Source organism: Vigna unguiculata, chromosome 4 (genome assembly GCF_037176805.1).
Source record: "Vigna unguiculata cultivar grain cowpea cultivar isolate G323 ecotype 2 chromosome 4, ASM3717680v1, whole genome shotgun sequence".
Classification (NCBI taxonomy): Eukaryota; Viridiplantae; Streptophyta; class Magnoliopsida; order Fabales; family Fabaceae; genus Vigna; species Vigna unguiculata.
In genome coordinates this window covers 17,245,979-17,262,176 of record NC_140795.1, presented here as the reverse complement: position 1 = coordinate 17,262,176, position 16,198 = coordinate 17,245,979, and the positions used below count along the sequence as shown (strand labels likewise).

General features: G+C 34.5%; 1 protein-coding gene across 3 annotated transcripts; it reads left to right on the top strand.

The window, feature by feature from the left end:
- Positions 1 to 6,953: 6,953 nt before the first annotated feature.
- LOC114180388 (zinc transporter) lies at positions 6,954 to 14,761 on the top strand. 3 transcript variants are annotated; one of them, XM_028066695.2, is made up of 11 exons: positions 6,954 to 7,212; positions 8,283 to 8,475; positions 8,587 to 8,672; positions 8,972 to 9,056; positions 11,292 to 11,370; positions 11,520 to 11,650; positions 11,725 to 11,811; positions 11,948 to 12,066; positions 12,419 to 12,549; positions 13,587 to 13,700; positions 14,402 to 14,761. In XM_028066695.2, exons 1-10 carry the CDS (start codon positions 7,157 to 7,159, stop codon positions 13,697 to 13,699), a joined length of 1,080 nt encoding a protein of 359 aa, XP_027922496.1. In that variant the 5' UTR covers positions 6,954 to 7,156; the 3' UTR covers position 13,700; positions 14,402 to 14,761. The 3 variants fall into 3 exon arrangements, with proteins under 3 accessions (XP_027922496.1, XP_027922497.1, XP_027922498.1); XM_028066696.2 differs by having other exon boundaries at positions 14,411 to 14,650; XM_028066697.2 differs by having other exon boundaries at positions 7,074 to 7,212; positions 8,287 to 8,475.
- Positions 14,762 to 16,198: the final 1,437 nt, after the last annotated feature.

The window sequence follows — 16,198 nt, the reverse complement described above, 5'->3', positions numbered from 1 at the left end:
TAAATTATTTTATTTTTTACATTTCTTACCTTTGTAATTTTTTACACATGAAATTTTTTACACTTGTAAAAAATAAAATAATTTGAATATTTAGGTGTAGTGATTTGATGTATAAATTCAAAACAATTATTTTAACATGTATATATAAGTTGTAATTAAACTTAGTTACTAATTTGGTTTCAAATTGCAAAGGATGAAATTGGATCATTTTAAAAAATTGGGGTACTAAATTGAACCAAAAATTTAATAGAGGACTAAATTGAAAACAACTATTACCACAACCACGTGTCATGATTGTAAGCTACCACGTGGCATGATGGTAAGTTAACACATTGCAATTTTTAAATTTTTTAAAAAAAAATTACAAATTTTATGGCTTGACACATGTGCTGTATGGACACGGTATTAACTTTAACTTAACGGAGAGGACCAAATTGAATCTTTTAGATAATTAGGGTACTAAATTGAACAAACCAAAAGTATGGAGACCAAATTGAACTTAACCAAAAAATTGGGTACCAAATCAGTAATTATACCTATTTTTTTTTTATAATTGAGACACATAATTATTAAATGAAAAATATATTATAGTCAAGTCACAATTAAAATTCAGTTATGAAAAAATAAATAATATATTATTTGTTTTTCTTCTATATTAATAAAAAAATTAATATATAAAAGCTCATGAGATAAAAAATAATGTTTTCATTATTCATACAAGGGACAAGAAAGGGATATGATAAATGAGAAATGAGAACAAAAATAATGAGTTTGTTTCTAACTTTTCTTTCTCTTCAAAAACAAAAAGAAAACATATGAGAGTGAGAAATGATTACAATATGAGAGTGAGAAATGATTACAATTTGTGAAGAACAAAAAAGATAATGAGAAGGAAAATAAAAATTATCTTAATAAATATTTGGTTTAATTACTCTTTTGATTCATGTTTTGGTTTAAAAATGTTAAATTGGTCCTTCAGTTTTTTTTAATTTCAATTTGGTCCCAATTATTGAAAATTTGATACAATTTGATCTTTTACAATAAATTTTGTTAAATTTCTTAAAACAAATCAATGACTTTTGTTATTAAAATTGAAACTCTTAATATGGATGATTTGCTTTGTTGGTGTAATTAACATAATTCTAGGATCAATTTTTGGACAAAAAATAGAGATCAAAAGAGAAATTAAACCTAAATTTAAGTGGTACTGGTCGAATCATTGACTTAGTTCTGAGCCACTAATTTAAGTAGTATTGGTTGAACCTTTAACTTAGTTTCCAACTACTAATCTAAGTGGCATTGGTCAAACCCACGACTTGACCCCTAAGTAACAACTTAACTCACTACCCAAATAAGTTGTTTAAACAAGTAAGCCAAGGAAAGCAATAAAGTGAAAAACACAAGTCATCATCAAAAGAGTATTTTCATTATGATTCAACCGGTCCATACAAAACAGACGATAATATATTAGGTCAATATACAAACTACAAAACCAAAAATAAACAAACTACTATTATTACATATCTGCAACATCCTTAACATTTTCCATCTCTTCATCAACTGTGTGGCCAATAGTGGGAGAATGGCTCAACTTGGTTGTACCCTCGTCAGCATGATCACCCTCAGCGTTCTTGGTCGCATGCTTGGCAATCTTTGCGGCCATTATCTCCTCCATGTCTAGCATGCGATCGTCACATACATCCAGATTGATGCTGAAGTGGCAATCAATAGTCGACACATCCTAATTAAGGAACTTCACTTGCCTCAACGCCTTTTGGAGGTCATTAACATATTTAGATATAACATACTGACGAAGGTTGAAGATATCAGCCTCAACCTCTTTCAGAATCATCTATTTTTTCTCCATACCTTCCTCGAACTTCTTTAACTTCTTCTCAGAGGCACCCTCCAACCTTTGACCTTCTTCACTTCCTCCTCAAAGTTCTTCTCGATTGCCCACTTAGACTTGTTAGCCTCAACCTTCTTTTTCAAAGTGGCAAGTTCCTCCACGAACTTTTTCTTTTGCTCCCCACCAACCAACTCACCCTGTAGCAAAGTAGCTACCATCCGACTCATAATCATTGACCATGATTGGAACTCCAACAAAGCCTTCATGGCACCATTTAGTTCTACTATATCAACAAGTTTCACCTCTTGCTCAGTAAGGTTGAGCTCTATACTCTTCCCCAAGCAAAGGCCAGGGCCATCAAGGCCACCAAGTTCTAAAGTACCAGGGTAAGAACTCGGTGTGGCACCCTTGGCTAAAAACCTGATTTTCTTCTTGTCCTTCCTCTTCTCCCTTTGCTTAGAACGAGCGGGCCTCTTCATGGCACTCTCAAACTTGTGAGTCTCAACCACTAGACGAGTCTAATTTGGAACTTTAGCTTAACCCTTTTTCTAGGCAGCCTCGAACATATGCCTCCTCAACTTGATGAAGACGTTTTCGTCCGCGCCCACCTTAACAACATATTGGGCCATGTAGCCTACAAAAACGCAAACTTTTTAGATTAGCCAAATCACACAAGGTATGGGAAAAGGTAAACTCACCGCTTATATCATTAGCCGACTTAGGTGAAAGATAACAATGCACTATCTTCCGGGTCGGGATCTTCTTAGGAAGTTGTTCCAACACTTCCATTATCCGCCTACTCTTTGCATACAACGAACTCTTGGTGATATCCTTGTATCTGTTAGGCTCTATCGCCTAGTAGAACGAAAACTTCGACTTACTGTAAGACCCGTAAAAATTAATTAATTAAATAATTAATTAATTAATAAATGCGGGTAGGAAGAGCCTTTATGGCATTAAATTGTTTGATGTGATGTGGAAGAGTACTAGCTCAAATGGTTGAGAGTACTTGATTGTGTGAGAGGACTTGGGTTCGAGTCCTATGTATGCCTTTTGTGTGTTATTTGATTTATTATTATTTTGATAATAGGTTTGTGAATAGTGAGTGAAATCATAATTATAGGATTATAATAGTTATCACTAAATATGAATTGGCATAGTGGTTGTGCTTTGACCTTATGAGTGGAAGATCATGGGTTCAAACCTTGTTAGAGGTAAAATAGACTTTATTTTTTGGCTATTCTAGGTGGAAGGAAGGGTTTTGGCAGTGTTGTGAACTGGTTTGGGAGGAGAACGAAATTAGGGTGTGCAAGGGGCTGAAGCAAGGGCAATTGGTGAACCAAGGAACTTTATCCTCCTTCAACTTTTAATCAGGAATTCCAGGTTAGGGGAGCTGCCCTTGTGCGTTTAAATTAACGGATATGTGTTATGGTTTTGGGTCATTGTTGTTTCAATTGGTTTTTGTGGTCATGCAATTTGTCTCACATGTGCTGTCATTGGGAGTGTTGGCTGAAGTTTGTTTACACATTCATGATTGGTATTATATGATTAGGAGAAGGGTTTGGTATGGAATGTGTCATTGTTGAATTTGGACACGAAGTTGGTAGTCCGTATGAATAGAAACCATGATTATGAGGGTTGTTTGTCATGTTAATCTGTTGGTAATGGTGGAATGCTATTTTGGTATGATTTTAGTTTGGTTTGGCATTGTTTTGGGTGAATAGCATGCGTTAACACAGAGGAAACTCTGCAACTCTCGCCCAATCTCGTCTAAGCGAGAGTTGCAGAGCCTTGTTTTAGTTTTGAATCGCGCTTCTCGCTTGGGCGACTTGTGTCAGGGTTGAGCGACCGAGACTCTCGCTCAAGTGAGAGAGGCTCGCCTAAGCGAGGTCGCGATGAAGCCTGCGCGTGTTGAGCGCGACTTCTCGTCCAGGCGAGGGGTTTTGAAGTGTTGAGCGACTAATACTCTCGCTTAGGCGAGAATGGCTCGCCTAAGCGAGGTCGCGAGGAGACATTGGTGCTGATTACATTGAGTTTTCGTCCAGGCGAGGAGATTCAGGTGTTTGAGCAAATGGGATCTCGCTCGGGCGAGAGGGGCTCGCTTAAGCGAGACAACGTGGTGCAGTCATTGTTTCATGCTCGCTCAAGCGAGATGATTCAGCTTAGGCGAGATTAATGTGCTCGCTTGGGTGAAAGCACATGGCTTAAGCGAGAATGGCTAGAAGCCAAGCTTATATGCACTGTTTGGATTGTTGGCTTGATATTTCTTAAAGTGTAGTAACTATATGCTTGTGGTTGCGGTGTTTGGGCTTGAAGGACTAAGTCCAATAAGGGTCTGGGATGTGCTTGATGGTTGGACGCATGATGGGCATGGAACTGTGTAGTTCCCGTTGGCTGCTAAGTGGCGAGGAGTCCTTAGTATGGTGATTACATGCGTCGAACGCACGATGGGCAAGGAACTGTTATGTTCCCGTCAGCTGCTATTGGGCGAGGAGTCCATAGTATGGTGATTGCGTGCGTGCCATGGTCCGAGCGAGGGAGGCTTGGACGTTTTACTACAGACGAGGAGTCTATAGGGCAGGACTATGAGCAGGATAGGCTCATAGGGTTGGACCACGAATGGGATTGTTTCGTGGAAGCACAATGAAGTCCCAAGACCTAGTTAATGCATATGACTCATGAAGGACTATGAGATCAAGGATGGGTAATTTGAAAATAATGAAATACTTTAGTGAGGTTAGCTTCTTTGGGATGGATGACTATGTTTTATGTATTTATATATCTTGCATAGCTCACCCTATCTGTGTGTGTGTGGCGATGATGGAATAACTTGTTATTCAGGAGCATATGATTTGACAGGTGAGCCAAGAGATGCTTAGAGGCGGAGAGCAGGGGCTACATGGGGCTTTTGAAAGAATTTACATTTTTTAGACTTTTGATGTAATATTAATTATGTTAAACATTAGTGGAATTGTAATAATGCAATTATGAATTTTTGAATTATCTTACAGTTAGAGTTTTTAAATTCCAGTGTTTTTGGGAAATGAACTTATAATAAATGTGATTTTATTTTCTTATTTTTATTTAATTATTTAAACCCGTAATATCCTATCGAGATGTTACACTTACCATCGTCATCATAAAAGTATGACCTACCGGCCTCGGTCATAGTAACCTTGAAGAACCTATCCTTAAATCTCTTAAAAGACTAAGAGTACCCATAAAGTAAACTCTTTGGAGTATGAGACAAATATAGGGCTTGGCAAATAAGTCGGAATTCTTATAAACCACCTCAGCTATTCAGATGAAGCTGGGTAGGAGCAACATTCAAAGGATGAAGGACACTCATGGTGAACTCCTCAAACAGTAGCCAAACATGTAATTGTACAAAGAAAGCTAGATACATGTAAAAGAACTCCTTTTTCATCCCCCTCATGACCATGACAACACTATCTAGAACACTCACTCTTATAAGGAATGTTATATCACATCTCACTCGCTAGTAAAAAACGTATATACTATTGAGCCAGGTAATCAACAATCTCGACCACCGAAATTTAGAGGTCGCAAGACAAACTTCTTCATGAACCCATTCGTACCCAGCCCTTCTAGGAAGGGAACTCTCAATGTGCTCCTCAATAGAATCTTCCCTATGCTCCCTAGTGACTTCCATAGTCACCCCTAAAACCCTAAATAAAGAACCCAGGACATTTCTAATGATCGACCACTACTCGGCCCCTCACCAACACTCACATTGGATTTGCTATACGAAATACCTCATAGTACTCGAACTCTTGGTGTTTCTCGTAGTAATTATGCAGAGAGAAGTAGAAACAACAATATTCTGCAACTTAGTGCAAATGATGGAAAGTGAAGCCCCATTTATAAGTGAACTGGAACACTTTAGTTTCCCACCCCAACCTATACCAACAGTGATCAGCTCCCAACAGAAAGCCTAATTATCACAACCTTTGAAATTCCAAAGGTCAGCTTGATTCTAGTAATATTATGATAGCCACCAACTCATATCATGTCAATCAGAGACTATGCACCTTCCTAGACACATTAAACCTCTTCGTCGCTTCTGCTCCTCAAGACTAGGGGGATATTATACATATAGGGTCATACAACCAAAGAAATACAAATTTTCTTTGCAAAAAGAACCATAAGTCGAACACCATAAGCCAAGGTACCATAAACCGAGAAGTCAACATCCAGATGCACATGGCCGCTATCTCACAATCTTCAATATATAAATATGTTAAGACTGGGGGGTTGTTGTACTTTACATGGGCAAGACACCCCCCATGGTACACAGCTTGGGGGGCTGGTGAGACTATACAACCAAAGTACCCCCTAACGTACACAATCCAACCGAGTACTTGTCGGCCTTGTAGAACAACATATGCTCGGACCAAGATGACACACCAAGTTAGCATAATCACCACTCAAAGAAGATAAATGTAATGTTAATTAACTCATCATGATTAGCAAGTAATTAGGTCAACTAAACCAAAGCCCAACCATGTAAGGCCCATGATCCTAGTATACAAGGCAAATTTTACGAAGTACATGATTTCGTTTTTTTTAACATTGATTCCCTAATACCTCGGACTGACTTAATCATTAAAGTGTCTTTTGCAAGCATCTCCCTCCTTTTTTGTTCATGACAAGAAGACACGGTCCCTTTAAAGTCGAGTTTGTGAACTCTTGAAACTATTTAAAAGACTTTACGGGATATATTTCGTAAGAACAATTTGGAATGGTATATTATTGTTATTATTTTAATTTTATTGTAAATAATTTTTTTATAGATGATTTTTAATTAAAAAATTGTTAACTTTAAATAAAACTATCAAATTGAAAAGAAGGTTAAATTTAAAAAAAAATGGTAAAATTGATAAAATAATTATATTGTTTTGAAAAAAATATTTAAAGAATAAATTTGAATAATAAATATGGACACTAGATAGAATTTTTTTTATATATAAGTATAAATAAAAGGTGAAGAAAATAATTATTTTAAATTTCAGTGATTAATAAATAATTCATTTGTTTTTAAAATAAACAAATTGGAACGAGGGCCCAAATATTTTACCCAGGGCCCATATGATCGGACGCAAGGGACGAAGAACTGAAACTTGAGGAAGAAGAGAAAGCATGACCCTCTTGTTGTGTCCGATCGAAGAAACCAGCCATGGATTTGTGTTCGTGATTTGAGCCACGCTACGCTCACTTCGATTTGAATCCTAACACTCCTCACTTTCCCCAACCCATATATTTTTTTCTCTCCAAGTACTTTCCACAATGATGTCCCCGAACCGCGTCTCAGAGGATCGGGGCAACCCACCTCATAATTTCAGGTAAATTTTCCTCCTTTTCTAAAAATTTAGCCAAAATCATTTCTGGGTGTGCTCTACTTTTGTTCTTTTCTTTTTGAATATCTTTGAACGGTTTAATTTCTGAGGATATTTGTTTGCTGTTCAATTGGGAGTGTGACTACGAGCATTGAAGTGTGGCAATATTTTACTGTTTCCTAATGTGTCAACTTTTTTACGAACTGGGTTGAAGCCAATTGGCCTTCTTTTGGATAGTTACCGCAAACATTGCTTATTTTTCGGTGGAGTATCTTTGTGTAGAGGGAAAAATTGAAGTTAGTACTAGAGCAAAGACAATACTCTCAATGGTTGCACTTTAATCTCTAACTTGGTTCAGCTTATTTTGAAGAAATAGTCGGTTCATCTTATTTTCTTTCTGAGAGAGTTTTTTTGAGAAATAAGTAATTATTTTCAAGAAATAGTCAGTTGCCAAATATTTACTGCATACTTGGAGGGAGAATCTGCCGCCTGTAGTGGTTCTACCGAGCTCGAGCAGGATTGTTTTCAGTGGATGATATGCGCGATCTGTATAGAGAAAGTAGTATCTTAAGCTTAATCCATTAGCATGTGTTAAAGAAGCAATATAAAACTCTCTTTTGTCTTCACCTAGTTTTTTAAGCCTTTGAGATAGTTATGATAATGTATCAGAAGCTTTAGGATCAATTGGTCTGGAGCATGATCGTTTTGTCCCTGTTTGTCTAACTAAAAAGTTGAATTGTAATACGAGCCAAAGGTAGGTGTATGTATTATCGAAGCTTTAAGTGCTAAGAGATCGTGCATGAAGGGTATTATTGGAGATGTAATACAAAAGCATGCATGTGACAGTACTTATTAACTTAAGCTTTTGTGAGAGTTGATTTAGGATGGCGTCTATGGTGGTTAACTAAGTATACTGTTTTATTCATTACGTGTTGTGGCATTCTCATTGACATTCTACTATACCAAACTGGTTAGCGTTTGGTTACATAATTTGATTATTAAGAGACGAAGGTTGTGTGTTGGAACTTTTAACTTCATTTGCTCTTATTGGGCTGATTGTACATTTCAATTTGTAGACAGACACCCTTGCAGATAATCCATATTCTTGCGAATTTCATGAGGATATGGTCAATATACTCCATGTACCGCTACATTCAGCAGACTGGTGCTTCTGTTGTTCTTTTTCTGTTTGCCTGCCTGGCCCCAGCGTCCATCCTATTTTTGATTTTGCAGAAACCTTGGAGAGGCAGGCCTCTTTCTAATACACAGGTGAATTTAATTTCTAATCACTGCAAAGAATATACTAAGAAAAAAACATTGAATTTCATATAAAGCTTATTATGAAAGCACATTCCTTACTAATACCATTTGTCTTTTCAGGTTGTTCCTTCTATAATAAATGGTGGTATAACAGCCCTTTATCTGGTCTTGTGGGGAAAGGGACTGAAATCATGTGGACCAGCTAGGTTGGTTTTATATTCTGAAAGAAAATTTCAGTAGATAACTTTAATATGTCAAGTGCCCAGTCTTAATTGCTTTGAGTTGTGTCACGTCATGGCTGATGCTCAGTAATCACTGATTTCCAATTTGTCATCATCCAAGTCCAATTGAATCATTGATGTCATCGTACCATTTTATAGCCATTTCTTGATCATGTTAGTATTGAGGTGTTGTTGGTGCTTTAATTTTGATGAGAACATATTTTTATGGTTATACTAACTCAATTTAATTATTCTTATTCTTATTCTTATTCTTATTAATTTAGAGCAATATTGGCTGAGTATTCTGGTGCGGTTCTTGGAGTACTTTCTGCAGTGTTATATGGTAGGAGAGCTCATATGTGGAAAAAGGTAACCCTTTTCAGATACTCACGTTGTTAGTTATACCATACAACCGTGAAGCCATGTTCTCTAATCTATTTAAATACCTATTCTACAAGAATGTTTTTGCAATATTTCTCCTCTCTACTTTATCTGTATTGATGAATCTGTTATAACATTTTGGTGGGTTAGTTTTGTATAGGTCTTTACCCGAGGTACCGATTCCTATAAATAGGAGTTGAGTGTTGTAATACTCCATACGAAAAACATTGTAAATGATATAATGGGAGGTGAGATCTTATTGTAATCCAAACTACAAAACTTTTAATGCAAGTACTCAAAAAGAAAAAAATGATAATTGAAAATTAAAGATATTTACACATTTTACACTCACAATCATCATGAATCTAGGTGCAATAAGAACCTTTAGAAACTATTAGAGAAAGCAAGAGAGAAAGAAACTGAATTTTTTATTTTCTGAATGAGAAATAGAAAACATGTAGGAGATAGAAATATGGTCAAAGCATCTTCCCATTGATCAAGAACTGGAATATGTTGAACTAGAAGTTGCTTGGCTAAAACTTTTTCTTGAACAAAAAAGATATCAATTTCCATATAAATGATTATTATGTTAAGAATAGGATTGTGAGCAAGCACAACTGCACTCTGATTATATGGTAAAACACAGTAGAAGTAAAAGGAACAGCCAGCTCAGTTAACAAAGTCTGAATCCACAAAATTTCAGGAAGTCTGAATCTACAAAATATTAGCTGTGGCTTGAGCTAGACTTCTATATTCTGCTTCAGTACTTGACCTGGCAACTACCTGCTGTTTTCTTGACCACCAAGAGATTAAACTTGGACCTAAGTATATACACCTGAGGTTGATCTATGATCATCTGGATTTGATACCAGTCAACGTCACAAAGACCCTAAACAGAAAAAGGTGTGTTTGAAGTAGTTGGTTTTAGATGAAGCTCATGATGCATTGATCCTTGTAAGTATCTTGGAATTCTTTTTACTGCTACCCACGGAGACTCAAGGAGGATTTGCCTGACAAACTTTGCTGACAACAAAATCTCTTTTAGTGCCGTATTTTCAGTGGATCTAGGATAGGATCTGATATGATTTTAGAAAACCTTGAGAAACTATTTAGAGAGAAAGTGAGAAAAGAGAGAAACAAATTGAATCTTTTTATTTATTTTTTTTTCTGAATGAGAGGTAAAATAAGGAATTTATAAAGTGAATAGGTATTTTACAAACTGCTACTGACACCTGGCATATTGGAATGGACAGATGTTAATAGTAACTATACTATTAATAAGAATAACAAACTACCAAGCACATGCAGTTGAGAACTACTTTTCTTTAATAGAACTCTAATATATCTGTTTTGGAGGATCACCTCCCCTGTTGTCATTTCCTTCTTCTCTCTAGTAGAAAACAGCATTTTTTTTTTGGGTAAAAATCTATATGAAATTGTTTCATCTAATTCTCTGATAAAGTAATATTAAAATATTTAAGCCATATTTATCAATCTCAGCATTGCGCAGTGGCCAACTCTGTAAATGCTATGGTGGCAAGTGAGAAGTTATTATAATGCAAACTACATGGTTTTTACTGCTAGTACGCAAAGCAAAATGAAAACCGAAAATTAAAGAAATTCATGATAAATAAAATGTCATATTTTATTCTAGGACAATACGAATGTAATAAAATGATTGATGATGGTGAATTTGATAGAAAAAAGGACATAAATTAGATAAAAATAAGTAGAATGTGAATGGGGAGGTTTAAGTGAAGACAGAAACGAACTTGGTAAGAAAGTAGTCCAAATGTGAGGGAACAAAGGTCAAAATATAACTTTTTTGAGGATTGGTTTAGGATGAAGGGTATTAAATCCTATTTTGTTTCTTGCTAAAAAGTGCATTAAACATTGATGAATAAATCACAATTTTACCCACAAAAAATCCCTAAACAAGATCACATGAGTGAAAAAGGGTTTTTGAAGCCTATCGTGGTATTGCCTCTATAGATATGAATTTCTGCTATTACCGTTCCATATTGTGAATCCCTCATAAACCTAGGGTGCTATACTCAACTGCTTATGGATCACTACTGATTACTATGATCTAAGCCCAGGTTGTACTATTATATATGAAACAATGTGATCTGTGTTGTTGGTTGCGATTAATGTGTTTGAAAAACGAATTTAAGATATTAGGATCCTCTCTAATCCAGTGTATACTTTCTTATTTTGAACCAGATAGGTGGCCTAGTTGCCATGCTGGCATCTTTGTTCCTGTTATCAGAAGGATGGGCTACTGCAACGTATTCTCCATTCTATATCCTCACTCAGAGTGTTATTTTTATCTTAAATTCTCAAAGTTTTCTTCTAAAATATCTTTTATTCCATGTATTCTTTGTCTTCTCTGTCAAGTTTTTCATACTTTTCATCTTCTCCATAAGTGTTGTAAACTTAACAAGAATTTACCTTGGGAGGATCGAGATAGTTCTGAGTCTCAGACAGAACCAGTTTTGGGCCTGAAGTTAATGTTAATACCTATAATTGCTGGTATTCTATCTGCACTGAGGAGAGTCATTGCTCGGCGTGTTTCTATCAAGGTGGTACATACTTTGTGTTTGGTGCATGGTGCTTTGAGTGTTTCCATAACCAAGAACATATTTTTTCCTTTCAGAATCAACTTAAAAGGCGGCTCCATGCCTTAACTATTGCTTCTGCAACATGTTTTATGTTTCCCATTGCCATGTGGGACATGATCATAGTGAGTTCTGTGTAATTTTCACTTTAAGGTCTATATTAGATATGGTTATGTCTTCTATGGAATTCTTGTATTGTTTGTGGTTTTGGCTTGTTTGACATTTGGCAATTGTTTCTCACTTCTCTTTTGGGTCCTTCAGGGCTCATCATCCGAATCTGATAACAATAAAAAGTTACCGTTCTCTGCTTGGGCCTTCTTCAGCACTGTTTTGTTTGGAAACATTGTGATATTCTATGCTGACAGTATTGCAGAGGAGAGGTATGTCATGAATGATGGTAATCTTGCCATAAGTAAAGGCTAACTGTGTACTAGGATGTTTATGAATTTTGAAATTGCGTTTCATATGCTCTTTAGATTATCAGAGAAGGTTCTATAAAATAGCTATTAAGTAATGTCATTCCAGCGGTAATATTCGCCCAATTGCATGGGAAAGTATTATTAAATTTTTAGTTTTGTGAAATTATAATCCATGTGTAGAAATTAGTTGACATCTATCGGACTTCATTAAATGACTATGAAAAACTTGAGTTTAAATTCAAAATTGATCTGGTATGCTCTGAATTATATTTGGATTTTGATGTTGTGAATTAGCTCATAATCTCTTTTGTAGATTGCACATGGTTTTCTCCTCACCAAGGCATTTAGCAGCAGCTAGTGCATGCATCATCATAATGGAGAATTTGTACAAAATGGATTTTTCTCTTGCAGGATTCACAATTTGCTGCTTAATATTAGGTTTTGGTATGTAAAAGCAGTTCATTTTGAATATTAATGTTCTCTTTAAATTTTGCTTTTCATGGATTGTTTGCTGAACTGAACTTGTAGCTGAAAATTCTTTGTCAAACCTTTCCAAGTTTTCATTTTTTATTTTTTATTTATTTTTTATATATTAGGGTTGCACATAGGGGTATTTATTTATAAAAGGAAAATACAAAGAGATGATGTATAGTGCTTATAGCTTACTCATGACCAAGATGATTTTTTAGCCACTCTTTGATGTTCTGTCCATGACTGTTTCAACGATCTAACTTGCAGATAGATCCAGCAGCCCTGCTGCATTCCTAGTTTTTATCTTTACATTTTCTTCTGTTTTTGTTTTTTTCTTAGTTTTAGAGGAAATATTTCCCATTCCCTTATTTTACTTATTCTATCTCTTCTGTCTGATGAAATGTTTTTCTAAAATAAACAAACATGACAAAATTAATAAATGTTAGTGCTCTGAATTTGCTTTTCTTACGAAGTTCATTCGGAAAGAAAAGAGGTAGGTTATATAAAAGCAAAGTTTAAAGCTGTGTTTGATTTCTGTTTCAAAAGCTGTTTTGAGTTTGAAAAGAAAAAGTAAATAGACACCCACACACAGCTTATTACTCACCACTTGCAACACCACTCCTGATGACCGGTTCTTGAGCTAGGACTGCAAAGAGAAAACACCTCCCAACTCTTTGATGCAATTTTCAAAACTTGATAAATTTTGGACTAGAAATTGATTGCCAAGTAGCATTAAATTATTTAGAAAACTTTCTTTGAAACCAAAAGGTGAGAAGGAAATCAAACTGACCCTAACTTGTTTATATAAAACTCAGCTGCTCAGAGTCTTTATACATTTGTTTCATCCCCTGGAATTTAAATGAAACCTATATATTTTGGTTTTTTCATTGCCTTCTCTTACTAGTAATAATCTGATTTTATCAGCATATAAAATTTTTTAAGGCTTTCTTGTATCTGTTTTTCTCTTTTAGTAGTTAATCTTAAATGCTCAATGTAATGGAATTATGTAGGGATACACGAAGCAACTTCATTGGAGCTCAATAGAAAAGATTCCATTCAAAATTCAGATTCATCAATTAGAGAATTTGATGATCCAATCCAGATGTCACCCCTACCTACTTGATGTATGTGTAATTTATTCCTTCAACTTATTATTAAATATGAATTTATTGCCAATTGTTTGTTTGGTCCATGTGTGAGTGGGGTTGATTAGCAGTTTATGATGATTTGCTACTGATTCTTACATAGTGTGTGGCTGATTACCAGTTTTTGTAATATCTGTTTCTGTCTGTTTAATGTTCAATGTGAACAATAATATTATGAACATCTAAAATTATTTAGAGATATAAGTAGGAATATTAAGAATTGATAGAGAACAAGAAAAATGCATGATAGAAACTGGTATAGAGGAGTGTTAGCAGCACACTTTCTACCACAATTTATTTAATATACTTCACTATTGGTTGAAATTTATTGAAAACTATAAAATCAGCACAACAGTCATTAAACAGGAAGTGATAGCAACCAAAATTTGTGATTTCCAATAAATTTCAGCCAACTTACATTCTCTTTGAAATACTTTCTCTGTTATTGGTTGAAAATTGATTGAAAACCTTCAATTTTGGTGGGTCCTCGGTTTCATTCAGTGACTCTTGATTTTGGTAGATCCTAGTTAATTTAAACCAATAAAAGGGAGTGTTTGAAAGAAATAGTTAATAACATCGTCTCTGTTTATCTCAAGGTGTCTTCATTTAGTCTGTGTTCAGTATTGGTACACAAAAATATGGACTCTGTTGACCCATAGTATCATTTTGTTGTGAACTAGTTTTTGCAGACAAGATGTGTTATCTGTTGTGAAGATATGTTTTGTTGAACACCACTTTTGGAAGCTCCAGCATCTAGTTTGCTACACACCAAATTCTTGATGATTGATCTTATCTTTGTTGGTTTGAGAACCAATTTTGATCTACAAAGTTCATTATTTTGCTTCCTACAAGATCATTACTAGTCCCGTAGTTATTGAGTAGTTTAGGAGTAATTTTCCACCATGAAAAAAGCAGCAGCATTGTTCCTGGTCGTGGTAGATGTTCTTTGAATCTTTGTTATAATTGAATCATCCATATCAGCTAACTACACATTGTAATGAAATTATGAATATGCCAATCTCTGTTGGATTTTCCCTGTATATTATTTCCACTCTTTCTCTTTCTCTCTCTTTTTTGTTTCCTTAAAAGTATATTTTATGATATCGGTTTAGAATGTTTGTATGATGATGAATCAGAGTTATCAATGTTTTTAAGACCAAATCGGTGGTAAAAACATAAGTTCATAGTTCGACCGTGGTTAAACCGGTATTAATAAAAAAGTTTATAAATAATGTTTACTAAATATATTATCATAATTTTATAACACTAAAATCTATAATAAAATATCATTTTACGAGATGCTAACATCCCAAGTATATATAGAAGATAAAATCAAACAAATAATATTTAAATTTAAATTTTAATAAATTATGACTATATAAAAAAGTAAAAACTTCATCTAGAAAAAAATGATAAACTAATATAATGCAAGAATATCAAAATAATGCATAACAAATACAAATTAATATTAATGAGTAAATTGATGTTTAACAAAGTCATTTATACCTATTTTGTAATTTTTATTAAACGATATTATATTTATTTTATTATACACTTTTAAAATTGAAAAGTAAAAGAATTTCGATGAAGTTTACGCCGTTTCCGGAATTTTTTGTTTTAGTTAACAGATTGATCCCGAAGACAGTTTTCGACTTGATAGTGTTAATAGCCATGCTGCATTTTTGAAAGCTTATTTTCAAACGTATTACATGCATTTTGGAAATTTTGTTTTGGAATGTTTATTTTGGAAAATTTGTTCTGAAATGAAAAGCTTTTTGAATACATTTCTTGTGTTTCGAAAAATTTGTTCCGCAATATGTTTCATGTATTTTGAAAATTTTGTTTCAAAAATTAGAATTGTATTATGAAAATTTTGTTACGAAAATCTTGTTTTCAAAATTATATTCTAAAAGTTATGATTTCTTTTTGGAATAAGTAATCCAGAAATTAATTTTACAAAATGTAAAATTGTGATTTTGAAAATTATGGCAATGTTAGCTATTAGCAGATATTTAATTTTGTGTTGTTATTTTCTGTTTCAGTTTGTTTTGATGCAGTCAAATAAGTTGGTTAATTTCAGTCCAATTTCTTAGGCATATACAGGAAGTCTAGGTCATCTAACTACCCACGCGTTTAGCATGTAAATCGTGGGTATGGTTACTGTCAATTACTGTTGTATATGATTTTAAAGCCAACATATGTTTTTGAATTAAATAAACGATTCTTTTGCACATACCTTTAGAGTAATCTGTTATGTGTTCAACAGTTAACAGTTGGTCTCAGAACTCCTTCATAAGGAGTGATCTTGGATTTAATTGAGTGTGAGAGAAACAATTGTGAGTGTGAAAATAAACCACATATTTATTTCAGAGAGAGAGAGTGTAACAAAATAGCCGAAAGCAACAACAACCGGTGTGTGATAAAGACGAAGTTCGAAATTGGAGAGAAACAATTACTAGGGTTCGTTAAAGGATACA

Coding starts and splice junctions, on each gene's coding strand:
- LOC114180388 (XM_028066695.2), top strand. CDS start 7,157: ATGATGTCCCCGAACCGCGTCTCAGAGGATCGGGGCAACCCACCTCAT. Junction 8,476..8,586: donor GGCCTCTTTCTAATACACAG/GTGAATTTAATT, acceptor TTGTCTTTTCAG/GTTGTTCCTTCTATAATAAA. Junction 12,550..13,586: donor CTGCTTAATATTAGGTTTTG/GTATGTAAAAGC, acceptor GGAATTATGTAG/GGATACACGAAGCAACTTCA.